The sequence below is a fragment of the Eleutherodactylus coqui genome, chromosome 6, assembly GCF_035609145.1.
Source record: "Eleutherodactylus coqui strain aEleCoq1 chromosome 6, aEleCoq1.hap1, whole genome shotgun sequence".
In the NCBI taxonomy this organism is placed as follows: Eukaryota; Metazoa; Chordata; class Amphibia; order Anura; family Eleutherodactylidae; genus Eleutherodactylus; species Eleutherodactylus coqui.
In genome coordinates this window covers 242,149,289-242,170,978 of record NC_089842.1, presented here as the reverse complement: position 1 = coordinate 242,170,978, position 21,690 = coordinate 242,149,289, and the positions used below count along the sequence as shown (strand labels likewise).

General features: G+C 42.4%; 1 protein-coding gene across 2 annotated transcripts; it reads left to right on the top strand.

Annotated features, from left to right (window-relative positions):
• The first annotated feature begins 1,773 nt into the window (after positions 1-1,773).
• On the top strand, positions 1,774-17,932 carry CTSK (cathepsin K). 2 transcript variants are annotated; one of them, XM_066605948.1, is made up of 8 exons: positions 1,774-1,801; positions 3,524-3,657; positions 6,009-6,131; positions 9,386-9,535; positions 10,774-10,992; positions 11,300-11,465; positions 13,216-13,321; positions 17,771-17,932. In XM_066605948.1, exons 2-8 carry the CDS (start codon positions 3,532-3,534, stop codon positions 17,868-17,870), a joined length of 990 nt encoding a protein of 329 aa, XP_066462045.1. In that variant the 5' UTR covers positions 1,774-1,801; positions 3,524-3,531; the 3' UTR covers positions 17,871-17,932. The 2 variants fall into 2 exon arrangements, with proteins under 2 accessions (XP_066462045.1, XP_066462044.1); XM_066605947.1 differs by having other exon boundaries at positions 10,774-11,028.
• The last annotated feature ends 3,758 nt before the right edge of the window (positions 17,933-21,690 follow it).

The window sequence follows — 21,690 nt, the reverse complement described above, 5'->3', positions numbered from 1 at the left end:
TAATTTGAATAGACATTGTGTAATGCTTAATTTCTCCTGCGGAGGCGCTGTAGGAAAACTGAACACTTACTAACAGGTTTCCCCACAGATTACTGGGGTTCCCAGCAGGGAACATGTTGAGATCAGCTAATTCTTAAAGGACCCCTCTAAAAAATGGAGATTATCCAAAGCAGAGAACCTCTTTTTTTAAGGAACGTTTATTTAGCCAGAATAATTAAACAAAGAGAGGCAGCTGGCACCGCCGGTGCCCATGTCGGTGGTACATCACAGTGCATAAATACAGAAACAGAACAGCCATCATTACTTATGTATGTGTGTATATTCCCCCTGACACATAGTAGTTGGCTATAAAACTTTATTTTAACTTTATCAACTTTTGCTAATTAAAAAAACTGGAAAAAAAGAGGGACTTTTAAGTTCGGAGACCAAATGCAACAGGAAGAAAAAGAACCAAAGAAAAAAGGGAAACAACAAGAACACACCTCCCCCCCCCCCACCACCACTGCTACCGCCCCACCACCACCGCTACAGCCACCGCCACCACCACCACCTTCCCTTATAGCTTCCCCCAACAACATAACACAACTCTTAAAAGGAAAGCTTTTTCTTAAAAGACCGGTCAAGCGGGTGTCCTCTGACTTATTCCCCCTTAATACCTAGACAGGCGCTCCCATTGCCGTCGCAAGGCAGTTCACCCAGTCCCCCCAAATCTTGTCTAATTTCTCCAGTCATCCCCTGGCCATGTACGTTAGGTTGTACGTTGGCATTGTAGAATTTACCACCTGGACCCATGCATTCCTGCTCGGCCTCCCAGGGTGTTTCCAGTTTAGTAAAATTACTTTTTTAGCATAAAAAAGCAGTAATTTATATAATATGCGAGTTGCCGCTGGTAGGTCTCCAACAAGCCGCAGAGAACCTCTCTAACTCTATGTCTATGCAGTAGATTTGAAGCTCTCTATCAGAAAAATGGCGCTCCGGCCGCTATATAGATATATTAAGAAATGAAAGCTCAGGAAATTTGGGCCATACATCCATTATACAGTTTACTATCCCAATTCTAGCTTTCATTAGTTAGTACCCTAGCCCCAGCGTCTAATGAGCGGCTGCCAATCCTCCGCTCTCTAGTCTACAGTGGTCTATGGTACAATTCCTTAGTGTCTAAAGCCCTATTTACACGCAAAGATGGTCGCTCAAAATTCGATCAAATGATAGGACGATTGACAGTTTGAGCGATCATTTTGCATTAACTACTAATGGGCACTAATGCCCATTAGCTTACTAGCTTCATTTGCATGTAAATGAGCCTCCCGTCGCTGTATGCGGATAACAGCGGGTGGTCTGTTATCTGCATACAGCCCCTTTGTTCTGCCCCGGGACTGCAGCTGAATACAATATTATCAGTGCTCCCGTGGAGAATCACAGCCTGCGGTCCCTGCCACCAGATGCTTGGTGGAACGATGGATTTTAAACTCAACTTAAAATCATCGTTTGGCCAAAAAGCTAATGATGTTAGCATTTACACGCAACAATTTTCACTCAAAAGACATAGTTTGAGTGAATTTGGAGCGATTATCGTCCCGTGTAAATGGGGCTTTATGCTTTTATTACCCCAGTCCTATAATAATTAGCATTTCATGCTAGAAGAGACGGTGTCTCATTAGGCTGAGTCAGCAAACTTGAGTTCTCCTGTATCAATGTTTTCCACTAAAACTTCCCCATACAGGACTATATAAAAGGCTGGACAGCAGGCACAAATAGTCCTCGAGCCTGAAAGCAAGCCATCCAACAAGACGTCCAAAGCGTAAGTAACAATAATGACTCACCCGAGGCTGTTCATATCTGTATTGTAGTTTTACATTTATAATGGAAGCCACTGGCGTAACTATAGGGGATGCGGGGGCACACGGGCTCAGGAGCCTTAGGGGGCCCCCATCAGGCCTCTCTTCTCCATATAGGAAGCCTAAAGTGTTATAGTTGGGGACCCTGCTACAGGTATTGCATTGGGGCCCAGAAGCTTCAAGTCACACCTTTGATAGAAGCCGTAACACTGTGATGGGTCCGTCACACAACGTACACCAGGGGCGCCCAACAACGGCACTGCCAATAATGATCTTTATTTATATAGCACAAATATATTCAGAGAGTACATGAACGGACAGAATGAGATACTCTATACGGTATTGAACTAATAATAAGAGTGAGGGTAGGACACCCCCATCATGAGGCGACCAGAGTCTGCTGCCTCAGGCGGCAGTCTACAGGACATCACAGGTGGCTGCGCTAGGGTTCACACCCGGCTGGTGATTGTCTTCAGCATCCAGCTGTTCCCCCATGGAGTGCCCAGCTGTTATACAGCCGAGCGCTCCGAGCGGGGTATGGAGAACGCAGCTGGACCGCTCTGCTCCTCATACCAGCCTGTCATCAGGGAGCGGGATGAAACAATGTATCAGCTGTACCCGCTGTGAATCCCTGATAAGGCTCATCAGCACGCTGAAAGACAACGATGAGCGACGGCTTAACGAAACCTGCAGGATGTCAGCGCAGCCAGACACAATGATTATCGCTCAAACTCATTGTGTCTAAAAGGAGCCACTCTGACTACTGGGACTACTAACAGTCACTATTATTAGTGGGGCCATTAAGGGAGTCTCTGTTACTATTGGGGCTAATAGTGGGGGCACTATTATTGCTTGGGTCACTAACAGGACCACTATAACTAAACAGGCAATTATGGGAGTCACTACTGGTGGCATTATTACTACTTGGACCACTAACCGAGTCATTATTATCCCTGCATCCATTAAAGGCGTCACTAGTACTATTGGAGTCAGTAACGGGGGCACTATTACTATTGGAGCCAGTAACGGGGGCACTATTACTATTGGAGCCAGTAATGGGGGCACTATTACTATTGGAGCCAGTAATGGGGGCACTATTACTATTGGAGTCAGTAACGGGGGCACTATTACTATTGGAGTCAGTAACGGGGGCACTATTACTATTGGAGTCAGTAACGGGGGCACTATTACTATTGGAGCCAGTAACGGGGGCACTATTACTATTGGAGTCAGTAACGGGGGCACTATTACTATTGGAGCCAGTAACGGGGGCACTATTACTATTGGAGTCAGTAACGGGGGCACTATTACTATTGGAGTCAGTAACGGGGGCACTATTACTATTGGAGTCAGTAACGGGGGCACTATTACTATTGGAGCCAGTAACGGGGGCACTATTACTATTGGAGCCAGTAACGGGGGCACTATTACTATTGGAGTCAGTAACGGGGGCACTATTACTATTGGAGTCAGTAACGGGGGCACTATTACTATTGGAGCCAGTAACGGGGGCACTATTACTCTGTCGCTCCCGACACGTCTCAATGGTTCATATGTGTTGGTTATCTTGTATATTGGTGTTTTCAATGCTTATATAATGACACCTTTGACAGCCTCCGACGTAGATGTGAACAGAGCCTTCCACACTTGGATTCCCCCTTATATGTTATTATTGCTTCCTTCAGCTCCCGCAATGTTCTGGTTGGGTCTTCTAGCTGTGGTGCTGCCATTAGTGAGGTCCAGTCTTTATGGAGATGAGATCCTGGACTCAGAGTGGGAGCTGTGGAAGAAGACCCACAGCAAGCAGTATAATGGACAGGTAAGTGCCCCTCTGTGCTGCCATGTAGGGTGAGGTTCTGCAGGTCTGAGAGGAGATGCGGGAGGACCGCTGCCAGACTGCTCACCCATTCTCAGCAGATTTTGATGCAGAATTTCAGGCAGGTTTTAACCCTTTCCAATCCACTGTCTGACGTCTCAAGACATTCTGATTTAAGGCTGTACAGCTTCGATGTCAGAAGACGTCCGGCAGGGTATTCTTACTGTAAATTACTGGCCGCTCTGTTATTAGGGGCCTCTCCAGCATGTCCCATACTGCAGTACTGGCTCTAGCCAGCAGATGGCGCCATTGTTTATTGGCAGAAAGAGAAAGCACCCTAGGAAACCCTGAATCCAAAATTGGATTGCAAAGGATTAAACCCATTTCAATTCCGCATCAAATTCCGCAGGCATCTTGTAAATTTTGGGCCGTATGAAAGGTTCCATATATGTGGATTTCTGCAGCATTTGAGTGAAGTTCTGGAAGCCTCGTTCAGATAAATCGGATGGTTGTAGAAATTTCTGTAAGAAATCCGCCACATGTGAATCTACACATTCAAGATGGCTGCAGCAATTTTCTAACTATCTACTGCACACTGCTCTTTGATTGGCCAGTACTTGTCACGTGAGTCCCTCTGGCCAATCAGGTATAGTGTATTAGTAATCTAACACTACCAATGCACAGTAGCCAGTAGGTAGTCTAAAAATTGTGTCATCTTGGAAGGCCAATAATGGAACCCGTAACTGGGGGATAGGAAAGATGGCAGAGAAGAACAAGTGCAGTTATTGTACACCGCCCCCTCCAGTCTAGGGACAGAATTGTTTTCATGAATCCAGAGGGTCACTTTAAGGGGTTGTCCAGAATTAGAAAATATGGCTGCTTCCTTCTACAAACTAGGACACCCCTGTCCACACACAGTATCACATGGCAGTCGTATTCGCTTTAATGGCTGCAATTTCAGGTAAAACTCGTGGACAGGTGTCGCACTATTTCTGGAAGAAAGCCGCCATGTTTTACGAATTCTGGACAATCCCTTTAACCACAGTTTTCTCTTTTCTTATTGCTCAAGTTGGGGATCCCTTCTCCAAGTTGGCTGATGTGATGAATACTTTAAAGGAGTTTTCCAGGCAGCAAGTGCTGTCAGTGCCGGAGTACAGCGGGGTTGAAGGGGAAGGCCGGCTGCACATGGGAATATTTGCACTGCGGAATCCGAAATGGGCATCCGCTTCCGGATTCCACAGCAAATACCCCTCATAGCATGCACACGAGCGGAAACCAATTGCAATTTTCCGCGAGCGGCATTTTCTATGTTCAAGCGGATTCTGCGCGGACAGCTTACATTGTAGTCATTGGAAGCTGTCTGACCCACGGCTCTTCCCCAATTGACATTGCAGAAAGGTTGCAGATTCCACATCATCGCATAGCGACAACGTAGGAAAAATCGGTACTGTGCAGGTCCGATGGCTCGCCGCACAGACCATTCGCAGTACAGAAAACGAGGAAGAATGACAGGTACACGGGGTCACCAGCCGGCACAGGGACAGATTCCGCTGCGGGTTCCCACATGCATAACCCGACCCGGTCATGTGCAGTCGGCCAAAGCCGTTGCTCTGACCTCTGTGTAGTAGCTGGCACTCGTAATTGCAAGCGCAGTTCTCCTTGATCTCAATGAGATCTGTGCTTGCAATTACAAGCGCCGGCCACTACACAGGGGTCGGAGCAGTGGCTTCCGCTCCGACCCTGGTGTATCCCAGCACTGGCAGCCTGGAAAACCCCTTTAAAGGGAACGTGTTAATGCACCTCTGTAAGTCCTATTCTGAAATGCTGCAGCTGTCACTCTAAATGATGCAGGCGGGGAGACGCCGGAGCGGTGCTCACCCCAAAACGCAGAGCTCCATTTGTACAGCGTCTTCAAACTATGTTCATTGTGAAACACAGCAGCATTTCAGAATGAGACATGGCTCAGGAACGCTAATTTCTCTCCTTAGGGAGACACCTAGAAGGTGAGTGAGGAGACTTATAAGGCCATTCATGCTCCTCTGGGTAATATGCAAATCAGGGAGATGGAACACTACCTCTGCAGCGCCATCTATTGGAATGCAGTGTTCCTGCAAGTCAATGTTAGACTCTTTATACAAGCTTTATAACAATGGCTGGGAATTGAAAGCCAAACCAAAATACCATACCAATGAGACATAATACATGGCAGACCATACTGGGTTCATGTTTGCCGGGGTTTGGGCAGCATGAACCTGGCAACGGGTCTCTGGTAATGCTAGATACCACCCTGCTGCCAGATTGCTCGGCCTGCACTTTCTTCACCAACTTTCTTGTGTGTTTATTCCTGTCTTCAGCTGGATGAGATTAGGAGGCGTCACATCTGGGGAAAAAATGTGAAGTTCATCAGCAACCACAACAAAGAGTATTCTGAGGGGAAGCACACGTATGATCTGGCCATGAACCATCTGGGAGACATGGTGAGAGACGTCATGTGACTCCATGTACGGCATCAGCATTTAGTCATCCTTTCAGATAACCATGTTGAGAATAGAACCCAAGGTACAGAACATGCAGCATTTATTGTACCATGTATGGATATGAACAGGTATAAAAATATTATTCATGGGGTACTCTAACCCCTTAAGGAGGCGGTCTAGTTTGGTACTTAAACAGGTTGTACAGTTGCCACCTGGGACCCTTAGTGATCAGCTGTTCGCCAGGCTGGTGTGCTTTGTGCACAGAGCTAATTTCTGCAGGAAGCAGACAGCTACATTCTCATTGCAGTGGCCAGGCTTGGTATTACAGGAAAAGTTCCCATTTACTTCAATGGGAACTTTGCCTGCAATACCCAGCCTGGCCACTGCAATGAGAATGGAGCTGTCCGCTTCCTGCAGAAATCAGCTCAGTACACAAGAGCTTTGGTCTGGTGAACAGCTAATCAGCGAGGATCACGGGAAACAGATCTTTGCTGACTAAAAGTGCTTTTAGACCCCAATGAATCTGCCTGTCTAAACAGGCTGCACGAGCGTAGACGACCTAGTGAGAAGATCACCAGCTCGTTCGCGCATGTGAACAAGATTGGAGCCTTGCTGATGGTCTATTCCACATGTAGGCTATCAATACTAAACAACTGGACAATCCCTATAAGTACATAAAAAGTTGGGGGATTTTCATTTCCACTCTTCCAAAGCTGTAACTGTTTTCTTTTCTCATGGACATTGTATGAGGGCTCGTTTATGTGAGGTGAGGGATAGTTTTTATTGGTACTATTTTTATTCATTGGGGGACTTCATACAGACCACAATCAACATAGATTGCTGCATAGAGGAGGTAATAGCACAGATCGGTGCTCTCGGTGATTCTTGTTGCAGCGTTATGCTGGCTGTCAGTCACAGCTGGCTTCCACTGAGGATGGCATGAACGTAGATAGATATGAGATAGATAGATATGAGATAGATAGATAGATAGATAGATAGATAGATAGATAGATAGATAGATAGATAGATAGATAGATAGATAGATAGATAGATAGATAGATATGAGATAGATAGGAGATAGATAGATATGAGATAGATAGATAGATAGATAGATAGATAGATAGATAGATAGATAGATAGATATGAGATAGATAGATAATTAGATAGATATGAGATAGATAGATAGGAGATAGATAGATAGATAGATAGGAGATAGATAGATAGATAGATAGATAGATAGATAGATAGATAGATAGATAGATAGGAGATAGATAGATATATGATAGATAGATAGATAGGAGATAGATAGATAGATAGATAGATATGAGATAGATAGATAGGAGATAGATAGATAGATAGATAGATAGATAGATAGATAGATAGATATGAGATAGATAGATAGATAGATAACAGATAGATAGTAGATAGATAGTAGATAGATAACAGATAGATAGGAGATAGATAGATAGATAGATAGATAGATAGGAGATAGATAGATATAGATAGATAGATAGATAGGAGATAGATAGATAGTTAGATAGATAGATAGATAGATAGATAGATAGATAGATAGATAGATGGATAGATAGATAGGAGATAGATAGATATGGGATAGACAGGAGATAGATAGACAGGAGATAGATAGACAGGAGATAGAGAGATAGATAGACAGGAGATAGATAGATAGGAGATAGATAGATAGGAGATAGATAGGAGATAGATAGATAGATATGAGATAGATAGATATGAGATAGATAACAGATAGATAGATAGATAGATAGATAGATAGATAGATAACAGATAGATAGGAGATAGATAGATAACAGATAGATAGGAGATAGATAGATAGATAGATAACAGATAGATAGATGACAGATAGATAGATAGATAGATAGATAGATAGATAGATAGATAGATAGATAGATAGGAGATAGATAGATAGATAGATAGATAGATAGGAGATAGTTAGATAGATAGATAGATATGAGATAGATAGAGAGATAGATAGGAGATAGATAGATAGACAGATAGGAGATAGATAGATAGGAGATAGATAGATAAACAGATAGATAGATAGGAGATAGATAGAGAGATAGATAGATAGGAGATAGATAGATAGATAGATAGATAGATATGGGATAGATAGATAGATAGATAGGAGATAGATAGATAACAGATAGATAGATAGATAGATAGATAGATAGATAGATAGATAGATAGATAGGAGATAGATAGATATGGGATAGACAGGAGATAGATAGACAGGAGATAGATAGACAGGAGATAGAGAGATAGATAGACAGGAGATAGATAGATAGGAGATAGATAGATAGGAGATAGATAGGAGATAGATAGATAGATATGAGATAGATAGATAGATATGAGATAGATAACAGATAGATAGATAGATAGATAGATAGATAGATAGATAGATAACAGATAGATAGGAGATAGATAGATAACAGATAGATAGGAGATAGATAGATAGATAGATAACAGATAGATAGATGACAGATAGATAGATAGATAGATAGATAGGAGATAGTTAGATAGATAGATAGATAGATATGAGATAGATAGATAGATAGGAGATAGATAGATAGACAGATAGGAGATAGATAGATAAACAGATAGATAGATAGGAGATAGATAGAGAGATAGATAGATAGGAGATAGATAGATAGATAGATAGATAGATAGATAGATAGATAGATAGATATGGGATAGATAGATAGATAGATAGATAGATAGGAGATAGATAGATAGGAGATAGATAGATAGATAGATAGATAGATAGATAGATAGATAGATAGGAGATAGATAGATAGATAGGAGATAGATAGATAGGAGATAGATAGATAGATATGAGATAGATAGATAGATAGATAGATAGATAGATAGATAGATAGATAGATAGATAGATAGGAGATAGATAGATAGATAGATAGATATGAGATAGATATGAGATAGATAGAGAGATAGATAGATAGATAGATAGATAGATAGATAGATAGATATGAGATAGATAGATAGATAGATAGATAGATAGATAGATAGATAGATAGATAGGAGATAGATAGATAGATAGATAGATATGAGATAGATATGAGATAGATAGAGAGATAGATAGATAGATAGATAGATAGATAGATAGATAGATAGATAGATAGATAGATAGATAGATATGACATAGATAGATAGATAGAATCTGAACCTTTTTATATTTAATCTATATAATTCTGTTTCAATGATAGACCAGTGAAGAGATTGTTCACACGATGACTGGATTAAGGGTTCCGTCCAATCGTCATTCTAATCACACGTATGAAGCGGACTGGAAAGCCCGAATCCCAAAGTACATAGACTACAGGAAGAAGGGTTATGTGACCCCAGTACAAAATCAGGTAAAAATGTCATCAGTGCATCCAATTACATTATATGTAGTACAACGCAGAGATTGTTATCTTTTCATCTAAAGAAGGAGAACTGGAATAAATGCCACCAGGTTCCTTTTAGATGGGATCTCCTAATTTTAAGGGGTGCTCCCATTCCAGAAAAACATGGCTGAGATGGACATACAGATCAGCTGTACATGGGCACCAAAGGCCAAGATCACAAGAACAGCCAAAGTGGATTTTCTGTGCTGTTTCTGTATCTGCTATAGAAGTGACTGCAGTTAATGAGCAGCACAGCGAGCTCCACTGTTTCCGTATTTTCTGAGATGCAGAATCCGTGGGGCTCGCTATGTTACCCTGTTTACACCACTCCTATTTACTTCCATGGGAGTCTACAGAAAAAGTGTGGTTGAGCAGGAGGAAGGGAGACAAGGCCATCAGGGCAAATTCAGGAGACAAGTGCAATACCAGAAGTGAGACTTGTATATATATATATATATATATATATATATATATATATATATATATATATATATACACACATACCACAGTGTTTCAGAATAAACCACCAGTGGGTTTGGGCAGTCTAATTATCTTTATTATCATTATTATTGATTGTTTCTAATTTTGTGTTTAAATAAATAATGTACGCTTTGGTTACTCCATCTATTGCATCTTGTCCCGAATCCTGCGTTGCTACCCCTCTTTGCCCAACATTGGACATGAGCTCCTTGGATACACCATTGTATAATATCCCAGTCACTTGGCTAGAGTCCGACTCTCTCAGGTCACTTTTTGCCCCCTGCAGCAGGCTAGCTAACTATATTCACCCCTTCCTTTGGTGTGCACACTCGGGGTCACTTATGAGGCTGGCCTCACTTACGGATTCATTGTGTGGAAGCTGCCACTACTACTGACCCAGACAATACTGGAGTGTGGGCTGGAGTTAGGAGTGCTACTCTGTGCCATTCTCGGCGGGCAACTGGCGATCCCGCTCCTCCATAAACCAAGGCAGCACCTTCCTCAGTCCCCTCAGGCCATCTCTCTGTTGTCCCGAAGCACCTTCTTCTCATCAATGGCAGCTTCCTTTTCTCGAATTCTGCACCTATTCTGCCTCTTACATACCTAATAAATGGCATTTTATGTTATCCCCTCAACCAATCAATATAAGTCCAGGAAGCATGCTCAGCCTTGCTGCGCCCCCATCTTCCATATTACTTACATCCACTGTATTCTTTTTCCTGCAGGGTGCTTGTGGATCCTGCTGGGCTTTCAGTTCAGTAGGAGCGCTTGAGGGTCAACTCATGAAGAAGACAGGAAAGCTGGTGTCTCTCAGCCCTCAGAACCTGGTGGACTGTGATACAGACAACTACGGTTGTCAGGGAGGATACATGACCAATGCATTTGGCTACGTGAGGGATAATCATGGCATAGACTCCGATGCTATCTATCCATACATTGGTCAGGTGAGCTCGAAGATCCAGTCAACGGCTTCACTAAGGGTAGATATTCTCCAAACATGTGCAGAGGAAAAGTGGAGCTTTTTGTAAGAGCAACTAATCGGATTTCTTTGTGCATGCCATTCTGTGTGCCAAGAACAAGACTCTTGATTTGGCTACTGGAACCAATCTGATAATATGCCATCTGATGCCTTTAGGTGACCAAATCAAGTGCCTGCCGTTCTTGTTGCACGTAATAGCAAGTAAGAAGCTGTAAAATTCCTTTGAGAACAATGGCGGTGTCAATGAGTTTAACGAGTTTTACTTCTACCAGGATGAAGGCTGCCTGTACAACCCTTCGGGAAGAGCCGCGGACTGCAAGGGCTTCAAAGAGATACCCACAGGAGACGAGAAGGCCCTGAAACGGGCGGTGGCCCAGGTTGGTCCTGTGGCAGTCAGTATCGATGCCAGTCTTGCCTCCTTCCACTTCTACAGTAAAGGTAAGAAGGATCGACATAAGTAGGTAACGATGTTGACATCTATCTATCTAATATCTATCTATCTCATATCTATCTATCTATCTATCTATCTCATATCTATCTATCTATCTATCTATCTATCTCATATCTATCTATCTATCTCATATCTATCTATCTATCTCATATCTATCTATCTATCTATCTATCTATCTATCTATCTATCTATCTATCTATCTATCTACCTACCTATCAGGCAGGTAGGAACTATTAGGGGTTGATCCAGGGAACAGTCTGATTGCCATTAGGGAGTCGGGAAGGAATTTTTCCCCCAAAAGGGCTAATTGGCTTCTGGCCTTGGGGTTTTTTGCCTTCCTCTGGATCAACACAGTAGGATAGACAGGCTGGACTAGATGGACAATGTCTTCATTCGGCCTTACATACTATGTTACTATGTATCTATCTATCTATCTATCTATTTATCTATCTATCTATCTATCTATCTATTTAACTCCTATCTATCTATCTCCTATCTATCTGTCTCATATCTATCTATCTCTCTATCTATCTATCCATCTATCTATCTCACATCTATCTATTTATCTATCTATCTATCTATCTATCTATCTCATATCTATCTGTCTCCTATCTATCTATCTATCTATCTATCTATCTATCTATCTATCTATCTATCTAGCTCCTATCTATCTAGCTCCTATCTATCTGTCTCATATCTATCTATCTCTCTATCTATCTATCTATCTATCTATCTATCTCCTATCTATCTCATATCTATCTCTCTATCTATCTATCTCATATCTATGTATCTATCTATCTCCTATCTATCTATCTATCTATCTATCTATCTATCTATCTATCTATCTCCTATCTATCTCCTATCTATCTATCTATCTATCTATCTATCTATCTATCTCATATCTATCTATCTATCTATCTTCTATCTATCTCCTATCTATCTATCTATCTATCTATCTATCTTCTATCTATCTATGTATCTATCTATGTCCTATCTATCTCCTATCTATCTCCTATCTATCTCCTATCTATCTATCTATCTATCTATCTATCTATCTATCTATCTATCTATCTCATATCTATCTCTCTATCTATCTATCTCATATCTATGTATCTATCTATCTCCTATCTATCTATCTATCTATCTATCTATCTCCTATCTATCTCCTATCTATCTATCTATCTATCTATCTATCTATCTATCTATCTATCTATCTATCTATCTATCTATCTATCTCATATCTATCTATCTATCTATCTATCTATCTTCTATCTATCTATGTATCTATCTATCTCCTATCTATCTCCTATCTATCTATCTATCTATCTATCTATCTCATATCTATCTATCTATCTATCTATCTATCTATCTATCTATCTATCTATCTATCTCCTATCTATCTATCTATCTATCTATCTATCCATCTATCTATCTCCTATCTTTCTATCTCCTATCTATCTATCTATCTATCTATCTATCTATCTATCTATCTATCTCATATCTATCTATCTAAGCGCTGCAGAATAAGTTGGCGCTATACAAATAAAGATTATTATTATTATTATTATCTATCTAATTTCAGAGCAAGAAGGAGATTGCTACTAATGTTGGCTGATAGTAATAGTCAATGACGGCGGAAAGTCTTATCAATCAATTATCGATGGATAGATTAGAGCCTGAGATCTTACTACCTGTAACGATATACAGTATATACTTTATATTTGTATTATTTCTTAGGAGTCTATTATGATGCTAACTGTGACCCTGAAGGCATTAACCATGCTGTCCTGGCTGTCGGTTATGGAAACATAAAGGGCACAAAGCACTGGATTATCAAAAACAGGTACGTAATAGTCTTCTCATGGAATGAATATTACAAAGATGTTATTGTAAAGTAGTAGAATCTGCAAATAGCAATTCTAGAAGCCCCTACACTTTAATTCCAAGACCAGATATAGCGTTGTAATGTTAGTACTGTATGATATCTCCCAATGATCATTAATAGGAACTACTGCACTTTAAAGTGTATTTTCCATATTACAGCATGGCTACCTCTACATCAGTTTGTCAATTAAGCTTATAACATATATTTTTCATGCAGAGCTGCACTCACTATTCTGCTGGTGGAGTCACTGTGTACATACATTTCGTATCCTGTACTGATCCTGAGTTACATCCTGTATTATACTCCAGAGCTGCACTCACTATTCTGCTGGTGGAGTTACTGTGTACATACATTACTTATCCTGTACTGCTCCTGAGTTACATCCTGTATTATACTCCAGAGCTGCACTCACTATTCTGCTGCCGGAGTCACTGTTTACATACATTACTTATCCTGTACTGCTCCTGAGTTACATCCTGTATTATACTCCAGAGCTGCACTCACTATTCTGCTGGTGGAGTCACTGTGTACATACATTACTTATCCTGTACTGCTCCTGAGTTACATCCTGTATTATACTCCAGAGCTGCACTCACTATTCTGCTGGTGGAGTCATTGTGTACATACATTACTTATCCTGTACTGACCCTGAGTTACATCCTGTATTATACTGCAGAGCTGCACTCACTATTCTGCTGGTGGGGTCACTGCGTACATACATTACTTATCATGTACTGATCCTGAGTTTCGTCCTGTATTATACTCCAGAGCTGCACTCACTATTCTGCTGATGGGGTCACTGCGTACATACATTACTTATCATGTACTGATCCTGAGTTACATCCTGTATTATACTCCAGAGCTGCACTCACTATTCTGCTGGTGGAGTCACTGTGTACATACATTACTTATCCTGTACTGCTCCTGAGTTACATCCTGTATTATACTCCAGAGCTGCACTCACTATTCTGCTGGTGGAGTCACTGTGTACATACATTACTTATCCTGTACTGATCCTGAGTTACATCCTGTATTATACTCCAGAGCTGCACTCACTATTCTGCTGGTGGAGTCACTGTGTACATACATTACTTATCCTGTACTGATCCTGAGTTACATCCTGTATTATACCCCAGAGCTGCACTCACTATTCTGCTGGTGGAGTCACTGTGTACATGCATTACTTATCCTGTACTGCTCCTGAGTTACATCCTGTATTATACTCCAGAGCTGCACTCGCTATCCTGCTGGTGGAGTCACTGTGTACATACATTACTTATCCTGTACTGCTCCTGAGTTACATCCTGTATTATACTCCAGAGCTGCACTCACTATTCTGCTGGTGGAGTCACTGTGTACATACATTACTTATCCTGTACTGCTCCTGAGTTACATCCTGTATTATACTCCAGAGCTGCACTCACTATTCTGCTGGTGGAGTCACTGTGTACATACATTACTTATCCTGTACTGATCCTGAGTTACATCCTGTATTATAGTTCGGAGCTGCACTCACTCTTCTGCTAAATCTCAATTGAAACAGTTGGCAAGCTTGTTGACAGACACAGCCCTAATAGCAAAGGTTTCTTAGGGAATTGCTGATGTACTAATGTCTAATATACAAGAAAGGGTTCAATTAAGGAATATATAGCGCTGTGCAAAGGATTTAAGCAGGTGTGAAAAAATGCTGTAGAGTAAGAATGCTTCACAAATAGAAGTGTTACTAGTTTATTTTGTCAATTAACAAAATGCAAAGTGACTTAGAAATGTAAATCCCATCAATATTTGGTATGACTACCCTTTACCTTCACAACAGCATCAGTTCTTCTAGGTACAGCATGCTTCACTGCTGCCTGCAGACACTCATTATTGTACTGCTCTCCACCATGCTTCACTGCTGCCTGCAGACACTCATTATTGTACTGCTCTCCACCATGCTTCACTGCTGCCTGCAGACACTCATTATTGTACTGCTCTCCACCATGCTTCACTGCTGCCTGCAGACACTCATTATTGTACTGCTCTCCACCATGCTTCACTGCTGCCTGCAGACACTCATTATTGTACTGCTCTCCATCATGCTTCACTGCTGCCTGCAGACACTCATTATTGTACTGCTCTCCACCATGCTTCACTGCTGCCTGCAGACACTCATTATTGTACTGCTCTCCACCATGCTTCACTGCTGCCTGCAGACACATTATTGTACTGCTCTCCACTATGCTTCACTGCTGCCTGCAGACACTCGTTATTGTACTGCTCTCCACCATGCTTCACTGCTGACGGGAGACACTCATTATTGTACTGCTCTCCACCATGCTTCACTGCTGCCTGCAGACACATTATTGTACTGCTCTCCACCATGCTTCACTGCTGCCTGCAGCACTCATTATTGTACCACTCTCCACCATGCTTCACTGCTGCCTGCAGACACTCGTTATTGTACTGCTCTCCACCATGCTTCACTGCTGACGGCAGACACTCAGTATTGTGCTGCCCTCCACCTTGCTTCACTGCTGCCTGCAGCACTCATTATTGTACTGCTCTCCACCATGCTTCACTGCTGCCTGCAGACACTCATTATTGTACTGCTCTCCACCATGCTTCACTGCTGCCTGCAGACACTCATTATTGTACCGCTCTCCACTTTGCTTCATTGCTGCCTGCAGACACTCATTATTGTACCGCTCTCCACCATGCTTCACCGCTGCCTGTAGACACTCATTATTGTCCTGATTTCCAGCCTTTCAGAGAACAAACTACCTTCTGTTGCAGCCAAATATTTCACATCTTGACTCCAGATCACCTGCTGTAATTTTTCTGCACTCTCGTTCCTATGTTTTTGTGCATAGTTCAGTCACTTGACCTTGTTTCTACATGGAAGGTCTGGCTTTTTGGATGCAATTCTTCCATGAAGACTATTTCTGGTCAGACTTCTCCAAACAGTAGATAGGTGGACCTGGGTCCCACCTGTTTCTGCTAGTTTTGAGCTGATGGCACTGCCGGACCTCTTCCAATTTCCATGGGAGGTAAGCATGATGGGTCTTTCTTCAGCTGCACTAAGTTTCCTTGACTCACCACGTTTCTTTTTGCTTCTTCTAAAGAGCTTGAACCTCACATCTTGTAACCCCGCTCTGCTTTTGTAAATCTGTGCATGGGAGACACTTTGATGATGCAGTATAACTACTTTGTGCCTTGTTGCTGTGCTAATGGCTATGGTGTATGACCTGTAACTTGAAACTGTCTTCCAGAACTTCACCTTTGTAGTAGAGTTGGGCTGTTCTTCAATCAGTTTTAAAGGGGTTTTTCATGAAAAATACTATTGATGACCTATCCTCAGGATAGGTCATGAATAGTTGATTGGGTGGGGTCCGTCGCTCAGGACTCTAACTGATCAGCTGAGCGAGCGCATGCTGTCAGTGCCACAAATACACAGAGGTCAGAGCGGAAGTCTTCATACCGATCTCTGTGTAGTGGCCGGTGCATGTAACTGCAGGCACAACTCTCATTGAAATCAACGTGTGCCGTGCCTGCAGTTACAAGCACTGGCCACTACACAAAGGTCAGCGCAGAGACTTCCGCTCTGACCTCTGTATTTGCAGCGCTGACAGTATAAAACCGTTCAGCTGATCGGTAGGGGTCCCAAGTGACAGACCCCACCCAATGAACTATTGATGACCTATCCTGAGGAAAAGTCATCAATAGCATTCTCCCTAGAAAAACCTTTAACCCTCCTACACAGCTGTTTCTGTCCCAAGCCTCCTACACAGCTGTTTCTGTCCCAAGCCTCCTACACAGCTGTTTCTGTCCCAAGCCTCCTACACAGCTGTTTCTGTCCCAAGCCTCCTACACAGCTGTTTCTGTCCCAAGCCTCCTACACAGCTGTTTCTGTTTCAGTTAATGACTGTTTCAACCTACATATGAAAATGATGATCATTATCTTCTGTTTGGTGTAATTGGTTAATCACACACCTGACTATAATCCTACAAAATCCCTGACTTTGTACAAGTGTCCCTAGAAGAACTGATGCTGTTGTAAAGGTGACGGGCGTCGCACCAAATACTGATGGGGTTTTTATATTTCTCTTTTGTTTAGTTACTTCTATTTCTGAAATCCTTCTTACTTTGCAGCAACTTTTCCACTCCTGCCAAAAACTTTTGCACAGTATTGTATGTATTCAGTGATGGGGCAGCCATCATGGTCTTAGGTTGTCCCTCTTGCAGCATTGCCCAGTTTTGAGATACTGTCTGACTGTCATGGCCACATCACATAGTATAAGAATGTAATGGAGGTACTTCTATTTCTGAGACTACCATAGTATGCATCATGGAGATTCATGCAGCATTGTCATCACGCTCATCTGTATTCATGTGACAAAGTGATGGCATTGATCTTTTTTCTTCTAGTTGGGGAGAACAATGGGGCAGGAAAGGCTACATCCTTATGGCCCGAGAAAAGAACAACGCCTGTGGCATCGCCAACCTCGCCAGCTTCCCAATGATGTGACAGCTCAGCCATACAATACAGGATACTTACCTCTCTGTCATGTATCAGTAACCATGTCCTACGCCGATCTTATAAACTATGTTCAATCCATGTATCCAGTCTACTGTTGTACTCATAAAATAGGGGTTATGGGATTGTGCGTCACAGACGTCAGACGGATAATTGAAAATTAGGTTTGTTTCACATTTCGTTTTATGAAACCGGCGCTCTGAGCTTTTTACAGTATAATTCACTGCAGGGATGGAAGCTTTGTGAGTCAGAGGCTAAAGAGGTCTCCATCTCACATGTTCTCCCCTCTGGTGCCACCTGGGTTCTGTCCAGAGCCACCTTTACATTAGCTGCAATCTCCTTAAAAAAAGATAAAGGGGAGTTAAAAAACAAACAAAAATATTATTCTCACCTCAACTTTTTTACTCCTTGTCGGTCTGATTGTCATCCCTCCAGACCCCACCGGTCTCCACTCATCTCCCTGCAGCGGGTCACGGCTTATTGAAATAAATGAGCCAGTGATTGGCCGTGGTGGTCATACGCTTGGAAAGCACATGACCGGCTGTCAGGACTGAGGTGTGTGGATCCAGCAGGGTCCCGAAGAACGATAATAAGAATGCAGAAGGAGTACAGAAAGTGAGGTGGATAGAATGTCTTTTTTTTTTACATTCTTTCATATTTATGTAAAGACGGGTTTTAGGCAAGCATTACTAAGTACATATATTGAGTGGGGCCATGCAGGGGGCACTATTACTCGATGAGACCAGAAAAGGGGCACTCCTATTCATTGGGGCCATGTAGGTGACACCATTACTCAATGGGACCAGAAAGGGGGCACTCTCACTAATTGGTCAATGCAGCTGGCACTATTACTCACTGAGACTAGAAAGGGGGCACTCCTACTCAGTGGAGACATGCAGGGAGCATGTCACTCACTGTGACCAAGGGGACACTGCTGCTCAGTGTGACCATGCAGGTGGCACTATTACTCAGCGGGGCCATGCAAAGGGCAATTTCACTCACTGGGGCCATATAAGTGACACTGCTGCTCGGTGGAGCCATGCAGGGGGCACTGTTACTCAGCGGGGCTGTGCATGTGATACTTTGACTCAGTGAGACTATGCAGGGGGGACTGCTACTCAATGGGGTCATGCAGGGGGCATTATTATTCAGTGGGGCCATGCAGGGGGCACTATTATTCAGTGGGGCCATGCAGGGGTCATTATTATTCAGTGGGGCCATGCAGGGGTCATTATTATTCAGTGGGGCCATGCAGGGGGCATTATTATTCAGTGGAGGCATAAAGGGGGCATTATTACTCACTGTTGCCATAATGTGGGCACAAAAGGAGATTACTATAACTGTATAGGGCACCATAGGTGGGTTTATTACTAACTGGGGCACTATAAATTAGGAGATTGTATAGAGGTGTGGAAAACGGATATCGAGCAAATGGTACCCCTTGTCAGAGTCATGATGTTTCAGATTCTGTAACTGAACACTAAACATTTTCTGGAGCTGAAAAAAAATCACAAGACAATAAAGACAAACTACATGTAATCCTATCTGCATCCTGGAAATGTATGTTAAGAAGTATCTGAACATCCTTTAATTAAAGGGGTTTTCCGGGACTACGATATATTGATGATGCATCCTCAGGATAGGTCATCACTATCTGATTGGAGAGGGTCTGCCTTTTGGGATCTCCATTGATCAAATGTATGAAGAGACCACAGAATTAAGGATAGATCATCAATATTGGATCCTTAAAAAATCTTTTAATGCAGTTTCTTAAAATCCTCCTTGCCCCCAAAAATATAAAATCTGGGCCCCTCCACAAATATGCTATTTCAAAGCACACAGGGTTCAACTACACCAAGTGATGCAGTATATGTGGTGGAGGGTCAGGGCAAGCAGCAATCAGGCAAACTGTAGTGAAGGAACAAGCAAAGGTCAGTACAGAGGAAGTTGGGAAAGCTGGGTATACATGCACGAGTCATAACCAGGAGATAATCAGAACTAATATCACCTACACAGAACCTAACGTAATCTATTGCTCAGGCTCACTACAGTGAGGGAAGATGCCTTAAATAACCCAGAAAGTACTGAAAAGCTGGGTGCACAGGCAGGCTCCTTAAGAGACGAGCCACATGTGTAAGGGAGCTACCCTGTTGGACTGTGAAGAAAATGCACAGATTTGTTATAGCTCACAAATGTATAAAGACGAAGGTAAAACTTGATGCTCCAGTGGCATCTAGTAACCAAGTGGTGTAATAACATTCTGGATCATATTACTGATTGGAAGTCTTCAGGTCACCTGACAGAGAATGGGTAGAACAGTTGTTATGGAGCGCACGCCGAGAGTACTGGTAATGGAGTTGGTTTTGGAGCAGCTCAGGAGGAGTGAGGATGGGTCCCCCATGCCTACCCCACTGTTAGTAGGAGACAGCTACCAGAGAAGAAGCTGCTGAGAGTGGAGAAGCAATGCTCAGTAAGAGAACTTAGAACAGCGAGAGAGAACGGGTCGGTGCTGCTAGAAAGAGTAGAGGAGTGGCACCACACATCACTTCCAGGAATCTGCAAACACCAGAGCTGGTTATGCAGCAGAGGAACTTAAACTACAAGTGTAAGAAGAGACTCTTGGGTAGAACTGTACTTCACACACTTAAAACTAACCACGAAACCATAACTTCCAAATTGTCGACCTCCTCCATTTCTGAGCTTGGACTTGCTATTGGCTTCGTTTGTCCTGCCCTGTACTTGCGAGGACTTCCGTGCAGGATACCTGAACTACTAAGACAGGCTATACCATCCAACTCTAAATATTGAGGGGACTCGGATTTGTCCAGATTGCTGTTCATGATACAAATGGACTGATCAGGGAAAGCTCATATTGTCCTGATCGAGCAGTGATAACGAGTTTTGAGAACCTAGTCAGTCCTTAAAACATGTAGCACTACAAAAATTCTACATTTCCAGCATAATTTATCCATTTAATTTGAGCTTCGTCATCTGAACTTTAAGGATCCAAGGTGCTGAAAGTTCTCAACTTTTTGACTTCCTTATGTGGAGCTGAAGGACCTTGGTGGAGTAACATCTGTTCCCCAATTTCACCCCACTTTGTGTTGTCAGTAATGTTGAGTTGCATCTCATTTTGACTTTTCGGACTCTACTCCCTAATGGGGCCATTATACAAACTCTAAAGTCCTCCTTACTACTGATAGCCTAACATGACCCTGAAGTATTAGTAAGCCACGCCATAATATCATTCCCGGATGATACATGCAACTTTTTGAATAACTTCCTCTTTCAATGGGGATGTTCATCAAGTCAATCCTGGAATTATGGTGGGATGGAAAACTCCCACTCCTTTCAGTAGTTTGTCACATTGCATGGGTTGGTTGTGTAATATTTTTGGTCTGGGCACACGGTGCGCATTCATTTCATGCCTTATGGGCATCCAAAAATAAACTTCATTTGCATAGGAAGAGGAAATGGCAACTTGATAGTTCCCTGTTTGTGGACCTGATTACATTTTATATTTCAGACATCAATCTCTTCATGAAAATATGTATATATGTAAACACAAAGCCGTCACACACTGGGTGAACTGAACCTAAAAATTGCCCACCGCCTTGCCCAGCTGTATTGAGGCATCAGAGCTCATTTTGGTTAAAGTGGTTATCCCACCAAAAACATTTATCACCTATCTACAGCATAAGTGATAAATGTTTGGTCGCTGGGGGTCCAACCTGCTGGGACCTCCAGGGATCATGAGAATAGCGGGTCCTCTTTAACCACTTCTCACCCTATAATATACATGTACATCAAG

Coding starts and splice junctions, on each gene's coding strand:
- CTSK (XM_066605947.1), top strand. CDS start 3,532: ATGTTCTGGTTGGGTCTTCTAGCTGTGGTGCTGCCATTAGTGAGGTCC. Junction 11,466..13,215: donor CTTCCACTTCTACAGTAAAG/GTAAGAAGGATC, acceptor ATTATTTCTTAG/GAGTCTATTATGATGCTAAC. Junction 13,322..17,770: donor CACTGGATTATCAAAAACAG/GTACGTAATAGT, acceptor TTTTTCTTCTAG/TTGGGGAGAACAATGGGGCA.